This window comes from Trichechus manatus, unplaced genomic scaffold (genome assembly GCF_000243295.1).
Source record: "Trichechus manatus latirostris isolate Lorelei unplaced genomic scaffold, TriManLat1.0 scaffold00008, whole genome shotgun sequence".
NCBI lineage: Eukaryota > Metazoa > Chordata > Mammalia > Sirenia > Trichechidae > Trichechus > Trichechus manatus.
In genome coordinates, this window is record NW_004443944.1 from 27,261,531 (window position 1) to 27,275,057 (window position 13,527).

Genomic DNA, 13,527 nt, shown 5'->3' on the forward strand with positions numbered 1-13,527 from the left:
AATTCTGAAATTTTATTGTTAATCTTCTGGATTTCTGATTGCTGTCTCTCTATGGATTCTTGCAGCCTGTTAAATTTGTTATTATAGTCTTCTCTAATGTTTTTAAATTTCCTCTATTGCGTGTTCTACATTTTGATTAATTTCCTTCCTAATCTCTTGAAGAGTTCTGTATATTAATCTTTTGTATCTGCCTCCAGTAATTCCAAGAAATTTTCCTCCTCTGGATAATTTCTAGATTCTTTATTTTGGGAGCTTGCTGAAACCATCATGGATTGCCTCTTTATGTGATTTGATATTGACTGTTGTCTCTGAGCCATCAGTAAGTTATAATATTTATTTATTTTATGTTTGCTTACTGTGTCCTAGCTTCTTGTTTTGTTTTGATATGTCCAAATATGCTGCTTATATGAGCTAGTTTAATTATTGACATCTCTGAATCTCTAATGTCCTGTCACCAGGTGGTTAGATCTGTTACTAGGTATGTCAGCTCAGGTGTCTGCCCACTCTTTCTGTATGGATTCAGCTCAGGTGCCAAGGTAGGTAGCCACCAAGTGTGTAGTGTAGGCTCTCACTTACAGTCCTAGACAGGCATGAGTGATTGGTGTAGGCACAGGCATCTGGCTACAGCAGGGGGACACACTCTGAGCAAGGCAGGGGGCTGATGTCCGTGTTCCCTAGAGTACGTAGGTGAGTGGGTTTTGCAGCCGGACTATGAGTACCTAATGCTGTTGGCTGTATGGACTGGGGGGCACTTCTTTTCACGGGCCCCTCTTGCAGGTGGCTAGGTGGCATTGGTGGAGCCACCAGTCCTCAGGCCCCTGATGTAAGTAGGTAAAGACCCTGCTTAATAGGCAGAGCAGTGTCAAATGTCAAGAACGTGCCACTTCACAGCTGAAACAGTTGAAGTTAGAGTTCCGGTATATACCCTGTTGCACTGCCTTAATGAGGTCCTATGCTGCTGAGATTGCCCACATAAGTCTATTCCGGGGGAAAGGCACTCAAGTCCGTGTATCCCTTATGCCTGTGCCTAGGCAAAGGAGCTGTGCCTACCCTGGGTTCCTGGCTTAGGGGAGCTGGCAGGGTTTTTTTCCCCGTTTGTTAGTTTGTTCACTCTCCAAACCAGGGAGAATGGCTCTGGGCATGTGACGGATCCTACTTCTGGCCCAGGGAACTCAGCAATTGCTGAAGCCGGTCCGGGACCCAGTGCAGAGCAGGGAGTGGGGAGGTAAATGGGAGAGAAGTTTTGCCCAACGGGGAGTGTTTTTGATCCATGCAGTAAGCCGTATGCAAGTCCTTATCTTTCGTGAAACGCTGCTTCTCACTCGTTCTAGGTGGCCGTGTAGACTCTGGTGCTGGGTCTCTCCTGGCACAGAAAACGCGCCTGCCAGGCACGGCTGCTTGCGTCCCTCACTGCTCACGCCTGAGCTGATCAGGCCTGCAGGGCGCAGGGTTTCGCGGTGTCAGGTCTGGCAGCTCCTAGTTGCTTCCGAACTGTCTCTCCCTCCCCCTGCCACTCAGTCTCGTTCTTCAACTCTGCCTTTGATGTTCGGGGGTTCTGGATTGCCACGTACAATCGAATCACTTGTGTTTTCGGGCCTTTGTTGTAAGAGGGTCCACCGGAAGCATCTGATGTCTGTGCCATCTTGGCCCCGCCTCTGCTACATCTTGATTTCTTGACTGCTGCTTCTGTGGGTGTTGATTGTGGATCCAAGTAAAATGAAATCCTTGACAACTTCAATCTTTTCTCTGTTTATCATGATCTTGCTTATTGTTCCAGTTGTGAGGGAGCAGAGTTGCCATACCAGTGGACCTGGAAGGCAGAACTGAAGCCCAGGTCCGAGGGGCCTCTACCCAGAATCCAGAGAGCATGGTCAATACCCAGAGCCTCTGGGCAGGGCCATTTCCTAGATGGTCTCACAGAAGAGAGGATTATTTTCAAGTCTTGAGAGCTAATGTAAATTATTTTACTGGGTTTTGGACTTGCTTGGTGCCTATTATCCCTTTTTTCCCTCTCATTTTTCCCATTTGTCAAGGAAATATCTTCCTTGTGCCTGAACAACCATTGTACTTTGGAAACATAACTTGTAATCTAGATTTCACAGGTTCACAGATAAAGAGGAATTTTGCCCCAGGATGTAATATGTCTAAAGTCTCATCCATATTTGATTTAGAATATTCAGATGATGACATTTTGGAGTTGAAATTTATTTAAGACTTTCGTAATGATGTGACGGGGTGAATGTGTTTTGCATGTGGCTAAGACATGAATTTTAGGGGGCTGTTATGGATTGAACTGTGTCCCTCAAAAATGTGTACCAACTTGGCTAGGCCATTATTCCCAGTACTTTGTGACTGTCCACCATTTTGTGATCTGTTGTGATTATCCTGTGTTGTAAATCCTAAACTCTATGATGTTAATGAGGCAGGATTAGAGGTAGTTATGCTAATGAGGCAGGACTCAATCTACAGGATTAGGTTGTATTTTGAGTCAATCTCTTTTGAGATATGAAAGAGAGAATTGAGCAGAGAGGAGAGGGACCTCCTATCACCAATAAAGAAGAGCCGGAAGTGGATCGTGTCTTTTGAACCTGGGGTCCCTGTGCTGATAAGCTTCTGGAAGAGGGGAAGATTGATGACAAGAGCCTTCCCCCAAAAACGGCAGAGAGAGCCTTCCCCTGGAGCTGGCGCCCTGAATTTGGACTTCTAGTCTCCTAGACTGTGGGAGAATAAATTTCTGTTTGTTTAAGCTATCCACTTGTGGTATTTCCGTTATATCAGCACTAGATAAGTAAGAATTTGGTACCGGAAGTGTGGGGTATTATTCTAACAGATACCTACAGTGTGGAAGTTTTGGAATTGAGTAATGAGTAGAGGCTAGAAGAGTTTTCAAGTGCCAAATAGTAAAAGCCTAAATTGCCTTGAAAAGACTGTTGGTGGAATTATGGATGTCAAAGGCAATACTGGTGAAGGCTCAGAAGGAAGTAAAGAGAGCTGTAACACTGGAGACAGCGCAGATGGTGAGAAGCAGAAGCAGATAAATGGTGGCAGCAGGACCAGGAGACCAGCGCCAGATGGTATAGGAGCCGATCCATGGAGTGAGAGAGCTGAGTGCTTTTGGACAGGAGGCTTGCTGGTGGAGTAGGGTGCCTCCAGGCACTAATCGGCAGAGCTAGGCTTACTGACCCTCGGAATAAGAGAGCTGAGCACCTTCAGGCCGAGAGGCCAAGGAAACAGGAAGCAGAAACTGAAGAGACAAAGAGCTTGGGAAGCAGAGCTGCCTCAATCTCAAAGGGTGGGGCCACGACCCCCCAGGTTTCAAAGAGTCAGATTTTCATCAACTCAGTTCTGAAGTGTAGAGCTGCCGTTCACGAGTGCCAGATCTGCTGCCCAAAGCTAAGGAGGCAGGGCTGTCCTACCGAAGGGGCAGAAGAACACGGGGTCTGGCTGGGCCAAGGGGGGTGAGGTCATCACTCAGATGGACTAGGAGAATGGGGCTGCCCAAATCCAAAGGGCAGAACTGCTGTCCCAGTGGGCCTGGAATGCTAAGCTGAAGCCCAGGGCTGAGAGACTTCCACCCAGAATCTGGAGAGTATGTGAACACCCAGAGTCTGGAGAGCAGGGTTACTGCCTAGATAGTCTCAGAGAACAGAGGATTATTTTCGAGACTTGAGAGCTAATGAAATGTGTTCTGCTGGGTTTTTGACTTGCTTAGTGTCTTGGTCATCTGGTGATGCTACCACAGAAATACCACAAATGGATGGCTTTAACAAAGAGAAATGTATTTCTTCACAGAAAGTAGGCTAAAAGTCCAAATTCAGGACGTCAGCTCCAGGGGAAGGCTTTCTCTCTCAGTCGGCCTTCTCATCAATCTTCCCCGGACTAAAAGCTTCTCTGCACAGGGACCCCGGGTCCAAAGGACGCGCACTGCTTCCGACACTGCTTTCTTGGTGGTATGATGTCCCCAACTCTCTGCTTGCTTCCCTTTCCTTTTATCTCTTGTAAGATAAAAGGTGGTGCAGGCCACACCCCAGGGAAACTCCCTTTACATTGGATCAGGGATGTGACCTTAGTAAGGGTGTTACTACAATCCCACCCTAATCCTCTTTAATATAAAATTACAATCACAAAATGGAGGACAGCCACACAGTACTGGGAATTATGGCCTAGCCAAATTGATACACACATTTTTTGGAGGACATAATTCAATCCATGACACTTAGTGCCCGTTATTCCTTTTTTCCCTCCAATTTCTCCCATTTGGAAATGTCTACCTTGTGCCTCTTCTACCATTGTATTCAGAAGCTGATAATTTATTTTCTAGATTTCATAGATGAAGAGGAATTTTGCCCCAGGGTAGAATTTGGTCTTGGAGTTGATTTAAGACTTTTGGGATGATATGGTAGGGTGAAAGTGTTTTACATTTGGCAAGGACATGAATTTTGGGTGGCTAAAGGGTAGAATGTTATGGATTGAATTGTGTCCCCTAAAAATGTATGTCAACTTGGCTAGACCATGATTCCCAGTATTGTGTGGTTCTCCACCATTTTGTCATCTGATGTGATTATCCTGTGTTGTAAATCCTAACCTCTATGATGTTAATGAGGCAGGATTAGAGGCAGTTATGTTAATGAGGCAGGACTCAATCTATAGGATTATGTTGTGTCTTGAGTCAGTTTCTTCTGAGATATAAAAGAGAGAACTGAGCAGAGAGGGACTGCCTACCACCAAGAAAGAAGAGCCCGGAGCAAAGGGTCCTTTGGACCTAGGGTCCCTGTGCTGAGAAGCTCTTAGACCAGGGGAAGGTTGATGACGAGGACCTTTCTCCAGAGTCAATAGAGAGAGAAAGCCTTCCCCTGGAGCTGATGCCCTGAATTTGGACTTCTAGTCTCCTAGACTGTGAGAGAATAAATTTCCATTTGTTAAAGTCGTCCACTTGTGATGTTTCTGATATAGCAGCACTAGATAACTAAGACAGGGGCCAAAGGGTGAAATCTCATAGTTTGAATTTTGTACCCTAAAAATATGTGTTGTAAATCTTAACCTCTATGTCTGTGATTATAATCCTATTTGGTTATGTGTTGTCTTTGTTATGTTAATGAGGCAGGATTAGTGTAGGGTGTATTTTGAGTTAATCTGTTTTGAGATATAAAAGAGATTAAACAGAGATGGGGGAAGAGAGATGCCAAGCCACATGAAGATCACCCAGGAGCAGAAGCTCAAATGACAAGGACCTTCCTCCAGAGCCAAGAGAATTAGAAAGCCTTCCCTTAGAGTTGGCACCCTGAATTTGGACTTCTAGCCTCCTAAACTGTGAGAAAATAAAATTTGGTTTGTTAAAGCCACCCATTTATGGTATTTCTGTTATAGCAATACTAGATAAGTAAGATAGGTTATAAGACAACATAATCTCATTTATGTAAAATTATATAATTGCATAAATAAATGTTTTCAGTGGTTTTATCAAAAATGTTAAAAGTGGTTATCTATAGGGAGAATTTAAATAAGTTAATATTTTATACTTCATATATTTTTCATATTGTTTGGATTTTTTTTTATATTGAATAACTTTTTTTGATAAAAAAATACAAAACAAGCCATTTTCATTTAAACATTTTTTTCTTTTCAGAGAACTACTTTTTATCTTTAGGAAGATTTGTGTTTATAAACAGTCCAGCATTTTGAATTCTGAGGTCAGGAAGGACTAGAATTAACTATATGGAAGTAAAAAGGAAAAAAATATATATATATTTTAAATCTCTCAAAACATGGAGTACTGTGTGCTTTTCACAGAGGTTTTAGAAATACTTTCAGGCTATGGTTTTGACCTGAGAATTCTAAGAACAATAGACCTGTTTCCTTCCCTGTCCCCACCCCCATTCTGTTTTAAAAGGAAGCTGCAGGTCATAGTGTTTCACTCTACCTTTTTTCCCCCCCTTAGCTGTTGTTTTTTGTTTTGTTTTAATTGTGGTAAAAATGTATATAACAAAGCATTTGTCAGTTCAACATTTTTTACATGTACAATTCAGTGACATTAGTTATGTTCATCATGTTGTACAACCATCAGCACTATCCGTTTCCAGATTATTCCATCACCATTAAAAGAAACGCAATGCCCCCCTCACAGTATTTTTTGTAGCTGGACTTTTTGCAGATAATTTACACAAATAATTGTTAAAATTTTTACCTAATTTATCAAAAATTATCTCTTTTGGTATAGTTATCTAGTTAAAATTAAGACTTATAAATAGCAAAGCAAAAAAGGAGTACTTGGAACAGTCCATTGCCTGTAGTAGGTACTCAATAAATGTTGATCTGATTGGTAAATTCTGGTGGATCAAATTGAAAGAAATTGAAATTCATATGTTGTAAATATTGAATTCATTCATCTTTTTTTCTCCCCTTTCTTTCATAGAAAATAAAATCACGGGTTCACTACTGCCCTTTCTTGATGAGTCTCTTCTGGAAAATCTTGGAGTTAGGTAAGAATGATAAAATTCACATTGTGGGCAAGCACACTTAAGATTTATTTTATTTATTTATTTATTTATTTATTTTATTTCCATTTTATTTACGTTTGAGGGACAAAGCCCAAGATCCCTAATAGTAATTGTCCTCATTTTAAATCTATGAAGTGTTTTAAAATAGAATCCCCTGCCTTCTGGTTAACACAGTATTTTGTTATTGTTGTTGCTGCCTTGCAAATCCTATGTTTAAAATTACTGTTGACTCCTGTTTTAAAGGATTTTGCCAACAAGCCTTCATGAAATTTGTAATGACCAACTTTTACTCTCAATTTCAATATAATTGAATTATACACACCAGAAAATTTACAAGAACTGATAGGGAAGAAAAAAAAGTTGGCAAGAAATATCAAGGCTACGACACTATATTGAACATCTTTAGTTTTCCTTCAAGCTGTCTTAAGACTGGAAGTGTCCCTGGTATTAGATTTAAAGAGACTCTACAAACAACTTTGTCACATTGTGCTTGATGACTGGGGACAAGTTATTTAACCTTCCCATTTCTGTACCTGTGAAATGGAGAATAATAATGTGGCAATGTATGTAAATTGTTTAGAGTATGGTAAGCCCTTAATTAATTATATATACAGGGAGAACTCCCCATGTAAGCCTGGAAATTCTAGAGTCTAGATTAGACTGGGAGCCACTTTTAAAGATCTCAGTTGAGGATCCACTGGTAAATTATTCCTTAAAATGGAGATTTTGTTTTCATTAGGAAATTGGCAACAGTGATGCAATATAGGCCTTTTCTTCGGGTAATTTCACTTGGCTAAATGCTGTTCGTGTTCACAGTAACCAAGGAATCAAAACAAAGGATCACGTGTACTGAATTATTTTATTACTGTTGCTTAGTAATTGATAATGAAAGTAGATTGTTAAAAAAGATCACCTTCAGACATTTAACTGACTTTTAATAAATGTCCTTCAGATCCAAATCTTCAGGAACTTAACCTTGGCTCTTTCACAAACACATTCCCCTTCTCCCTCGTACTATAGCTCTCCAGCCCCCTCAACTCCCCTCAAACCTCACCCTTTACTACTTATTTCTTGTGTGTAAATAGTTGCTTACTTTTGAACTAAATGGGATTTATTTTAGTAGAGTCTGTCTTTTAAAGAGAACCATATACTTTTTTGTAGATCAAATACTATTGATTTATTCAACAAATACTTATGGAGGGCCTGCTATGTGCTAGGTGTTCTTCCAGGAATTTAGGACACATAAGTGAATAAAATAAACAAAATCCCACAAGGAACCCTATATAGCAACCTCTTCTGCTCAACATGTACCTCTTAGGTGGATCTGACACAGCTTGTTAGAGTTGCACTGTCCTGTATGGTAGCCACTAGCTACATGTGGCTATTTAAATTAATTAAAAATTCAGTTCCTCAGCTATAGACTAGCCATATGTCAAGTGTTCAATAACCACTTGTGGCAACAGTGTTGGACAGTGCAGATATAGAACATTTTCATCATTGCAGAAAGTTCTACCAGATAATCTTGGGGAATCCAAGTAGGATCAGCCCTACTTGCTCACAGTGGTACCAGTGCAACCAACTTGCTAATGTATCCTTGTGCTCTTTTCCCCTCCTTCCTTGTTTCATCTTTCCTATTCTCCCACTCTGTTCCCAGGGTTCATTTCCCAAAATATATTATCTGTATGCAAGCCCTCGTCCTGGGCTCTGCTTTCTAGAGGAAATCCAGGTTAGACAAGCACTTCTTGTATTTGCTCAATTTTATGATCAACTATTGATTTATAAACGCTTTTCTGGGAAATGAAGAACATTGTCACATTAAAGGTACACATCAGTGGTAAGAAGCATTAGATTTTAGAATGTTGAAATACAGAAATATTATTATTATAGCAAAATATTACTTTTTTGACTATCCCAACCTGTGCCTATTTTAAGTCTTTATTTAAAGCCATAGCCTTTGCAAAAAAAAAAAAACAACCCAGGTGTTTGGTGGGTCTTAAGGGTAGGAACTAAGTCTTTATTGTAACCCCAGTGCTGAACACACTGTCTGGAAAATAGTAGGCATTCATTAAACACTTGTTAAATGAATCTTACTCTTCATAAAGCTTTATAATCGTGTAAAGTATTGTAAAGGGGCCTGACTATTAGACTAAATTAAGAGATCGATATGGTTAATTGAGGAATCACTAAGAGCTCTGTGCTAAGTGCATCATTCATACATTCTGGTTTAATCTGTGTCCAGCCCTGTGAGGTAGATAATATTATCCCTCTGTTATAGTTGAGAACATCAATGAACAAAAAAGGTTAAGTGACTAGTCCAAGGGCACACCAATTCCATGTGGCAGATCTGAGCTGCTTCTATCTGATTCCAAAGTCCTCTTTTATTATTACCATGCCCTAGTTCAGAGTGCTATGTTGAGTTTTCACTTTTATGTGCCATGCAAATTCAGGTTAGGAGGGTAGATACTGACTTCAATTTGGTTAAAATAAGTTTCTTGTATAAATTCAACATTCAGTAGAGATGGAAATGTGAAACTGGAGCTGGGAAAGAGAGTCTGGGTTAGAGAACGTAGACCTGGGCTTCACCTACAGGCAGGAGATATGGAAGTCTTGAGTTTACCAAGTGAGAAGAGAGTCAAGAACAGAACCCTGGGGGAGGCCTACATTGATTCAACAGAGGAATCTCATGTCATAGTTGCTAAAGAGGAAGAGTTTCCAGGATGCGTATGTTCAAATTATTCATTGTTCCTTCCACCTGGCTTCCCTTTGTATTAGTGCAGATAATCTAGAGTTGATTATATGCTATTATATCCTCCATGGATTATTATTAAGTATATAATGATAGATTTGCTTATCCTGTTTTAATTTTAGCTCCTTGGGGGAGAGAAAGAAGCTGCTTCATCATATCCAAAGACTAAGTGAAACTCAAGTTGATACAGTGAAGGTATGTTTTCTTGAATATAAAGTGATATGACTTAATCATGTAAAATTCATTTTAAAAAGAATGGAAGTCAGTCTGCTTCTGGGTGATAGGATTGTGGGTAATTGGGAATCTTTATACTTTTCGAAACATTTCCTAAAATAAGCGCAGAGTATTTAAATCAGAAAAAAACTAAAATATTTTAAGCATACAGAAAAGTACAAATAGACTACCACCCAGCTTGTCAAATCTTAACATTTTGCTTTATCTGCTTCCGACTATTATTTTTAGAACAAACTGTTAAAAACAATTGAGGGCCTCCGTTATACCCCTCCTAGTTCCTATTTTCACCCTTCCCTCCCCAGAAGTAAGCATCATCCTGAATTTGTTACCCGCTGATAACATATCCAAAGTAAGTGAGATGAAGTCTCACCATCCTCGCTTCTAAGGAGCATTCTGGTTGTACTTGTTCCAAAATAGATTTGTTCATTCTTCTGGCAGTCTATGGTATATTCTATATTCTTGCCAACACCATAATTCAAATGCATCCATTCTTCTTCAGTCTTCCTCATTCATTCTCCAGCTTTTGCATGCATATGAGATGATTGAAAATACCATGGCTTGGGTCAGGTGCACCTTAGTCCTTAAAGTGGCATCTTTGCTTTTCAACACTTTAACGAGGTCTTTTGCAGCAGATTTGCCTAATGCAATACATCGTTTGATTTCTTGACTGCTGCTTCTATGGGCACTGATTGTGGATCCAGGTAAAATGAAATCTTTGACAACTTCAGTATTTTCTCCGCTTAACATGATGTTTATTGGTCCAGTTGTGAGGATTTTTGTTTTCTTTATGTTGAGGTTTAATATGTACTGAAGGCTGTGGTCTTTGATTTTCATCAGTAAGTGCCTCAAGTCCTCTGCTTTCAGCAAGCAAGGTTGTGTCATCTGCATATCGCAGCTTGTTAATGAGTCTTCCTCCAATCCTGATGCCTGTTCTTTTTCATATAGTGCATCTTCTTGGATTATTTACTCAGCATATTACATATATATGTGTATATTACTATGTATATATATGTATATCCATAAACAATGTATAGTTATGTTTTACATTTTTTTTTAACTTTATATAAATGATATTATACTATAAGTAAATTTTAAAACATTGTTTTTTCATTTAACATTGTTTTTTTTGAGAATCATCCACATTGATAAGCATAGCCCTGGTTACCCCTCAGTTATAGAATAACTTTTAAATTTGTGTTAAATTTTCTTGTCAGTTTTGGTGAACTTTTTTTTCCAAATGCTAGTCCAGATGGTGAGTATATTTCTAAAATTTAATCTATCAGTAACTGTTTATCCCTCCTCCCCACCCCCTTTCAGACATCAAAATCATCAAATTTCAGAGTCCTAAGAATCTTTTTTAGCAAGCATTCAACTGCCTAGCCCCTGCCCCCAAAATTTTGATTCTGGAAATTTAATGTGTCACCCCAGGAATGTGACTTTTTCACAAGCTCTTCAGGATAATTCTAATACCACACTCAAACGATTGTTTATTGATTGGTAACAGGAAATGCCATGCCCCTGGGTGGTGCAAACAGTTAACATGCTCAGCTGCTAAGCAAATGGTTGGAGGTTCAAGTCCACCCAGAGGTACCTCAGAAGAAAAGCCTGGTGATCGACTTCCAAAACCTTAGCCACTGAAAACCCATTGGAGTACAGTTCTACTCTGACACTCATGAAGTTGCCATGAGTTGAAATCAACTTGATGGCAACTGGTTTGGTAATAGGAAATGTATGTTATTGGTCACTCTTCTGACGTCTCTAGGTTAAGAAAACTTAGTTTTAGACCTGGAAAAAGTATAAAAAACCAAACCCGTTGCTGTCAAGTCAATTCCGAGTATATGACGGAGTAGAACTGCCCCATACGATTTCCACGGAGTGGCTGGTGCTGACTTTCAATTAGCAGCCAAGCACTTTAACCACTGTGCCAACAGGGCTCCTGTATTATTCTTACTTGATCAATTAAGTAGCGTTGACTTTCTAGTATAGTTTGGAATGGCTGCACAAAAATCTTAGATGGACATCTAAGATACTCCACTGGTCTCACCCCTTTGGAAGCAAGGGAGAATGAAGAGAACAGGATACAAGGAAAAGATTAGTCCAAAGGACTAATGGACCACAGCTACCACGGCCTCCACCACACTAAGTCCAGTACAGCTAGGTGGTTTCCGGCTACCACCACTGACTGCTCTGACCAGGATCACAACAGAGGGTCCTGAGCAGAGCTGGAGAAGGATGTAGAACAAAATTCTAACTCACAAAAAAACACCAGATTTACTGGCCTGACAGACTGGAGAAACCCCGAGAGTATGGCCCCCAGATACCCTTTTAGCTCAGTGGTGAAGTCACTTCTGAGGTTCACCATTCAGCCAGGGATTGGACAGCCCCATAAAACAAAATGGGACTAATGAGGCACAGCAGTCCAGGGACAAGGACTAGAAGGCAGAAGGGGACAGGAAAGCTGGTGATAGGGAACCCAAGGTTGAGAAGGGACAGTATTGACATGTCGTGGGGTTGTTAACCATTGTCATAGGGCAATATGTGTACTAACTGTTTAATGAGAAACTATTTGTTTTGTAAACCTTCATTTAAGGTACAAAAAAAAAGAATTATCTATGTGAGATCAAATTGACAGTAGCAACTCAGAAGGTTTCATGGGAAGCCTAGGGGGCAGTGAGTTGAAGGTAATGGTGATGGAATACTTTGGAAAAGGATAGTGAGAATAGCAGCACAACTGGAAGAATGTAATTGATGTCACTGAATTGTACATGTAGAAACTTTTGAAATGGTGTAACTTTGGCTACATATATTTTCACCAAAAAAAAAAAGGGTCCTCCAAGGTAGAGAAGGGAGGGTGTTGACATGTTGTGGGGTTGTTTAACCAATGTCATAAAACAATATGTGTACTGACTATTTAATGAGAAACTATTTGTTCTGTAAACCTTCATTTAAAGTACAATAAAAAAATTTTTTAAAAAATTAGATGGAGTTGTGTATTGTTACTTATATTAATTTGAGCATAATTTTCTAGGTTATTAATGATCCTATCCATGGCCACATTGAGCTGCACCCTCTCCTCATCCGAATCATTGACACACCTCAATTTCAGCGGCTTCGATATATTAAACAGTTGGGAGGCAGTTACTATGTTTTTCCAGGAGCTTCACACAACCGATTTGAACATAGTCTGGGGTAAGAAGGGGTGGGGACATAATAACAGTACATCCTCTGTCTCATGAAGTAGTTGTCTCATTTTATCATTTAGAGAATAAAAAACTTTACAAAATGGTAGTAATATCCTTATTTTATTGATGAGAAAATTGAGGCTTTTGACATACCTTGCTATATTTTATATATTTTAGTATTCTTGTAAGCCACCTGAGATCCTTCCTGGAAAGATACTGAAAGTGCCCATCTGAAGATCAATTGTATGAAATAATTGGCATATGAGTTCGAAACAAAACAGATTATTTAAAAGCTGATAGTGTTGGTTATTGATATAAGCAATCCTGTGAGTTTGATTTGTAAAATTTTTCCTGTAGTCCCTGTTTTGTCTTGTGCAGAATTCCCCTTTGAAACCAGATCATTTCCTTACCTATCAGGAAATGTATGTCAAAAAAGCATTCACAAAATTAGAGAAGGTAGCACCTCCATTATGTACAACTAATTTGAGACTTTGGTCTACTTTTCTTTTATAAAATGTAGAACCAGGAGAATATGGGCAGGGAAGAACTGGATAGCTTTTCATATTTTCATGAAGAACTTACAGTGCGTTACTTTGTTCTTTGTAGTTAGCCAGAACACATGTGTCTATACTCAAATGTTCATTTATTCATCAACAAATATTTGTTGAACATTAACCAGGCCTGTTAAATCACAAACAGGATAGAAATTATCTCTACTTTCACGGAGTTGAAGAATGATACTGGGATTTTGTGAATGTTCCTGCCCAGTTCTGAAATAGACTATGTATTTTGTAAAGCTGCCTTAGAGATAAATTAGAATGTTTGAGAAAACATATTAAAGCTTTTGAAGACCAGAGGTATCACTCAT

The 13,527-nt window shown here is 39.6% G+C and overlaps 1 protein-coding gene across 2 annotated transcripts in view; it reads left to right on the forward strand.

Annotated features, from left to right (window-relative positions):
- Positions 1-13,527, forward strand: part of SAMHD1 (SAM and HD domain containing deoxynucleoside triphosphate triphosphohydrolase 1) — a 51,999-nt gene that overhangs the window by 8,507 nt on the left and 29,965 nt on the right. For both annotated transcript variants that reach the window (XM_023724828.1, XM_004370368.2), the window contains exons 2-4: positions 6,413-6,479; positions 9,366-9,438; positions 12,506-12,666. In XM_023724828.1, the coding sequence (XP_023580596.1) occupies positions 6,413-6,479; positions 9,366-9,438; positions 12,506-12,666 (301 nt within the window). The remainder of the gene's footprint in view (positions 1-6,412; positions 6,480-9,365; positions 9,439-12,505; positions 12,667-13,527) is intronic.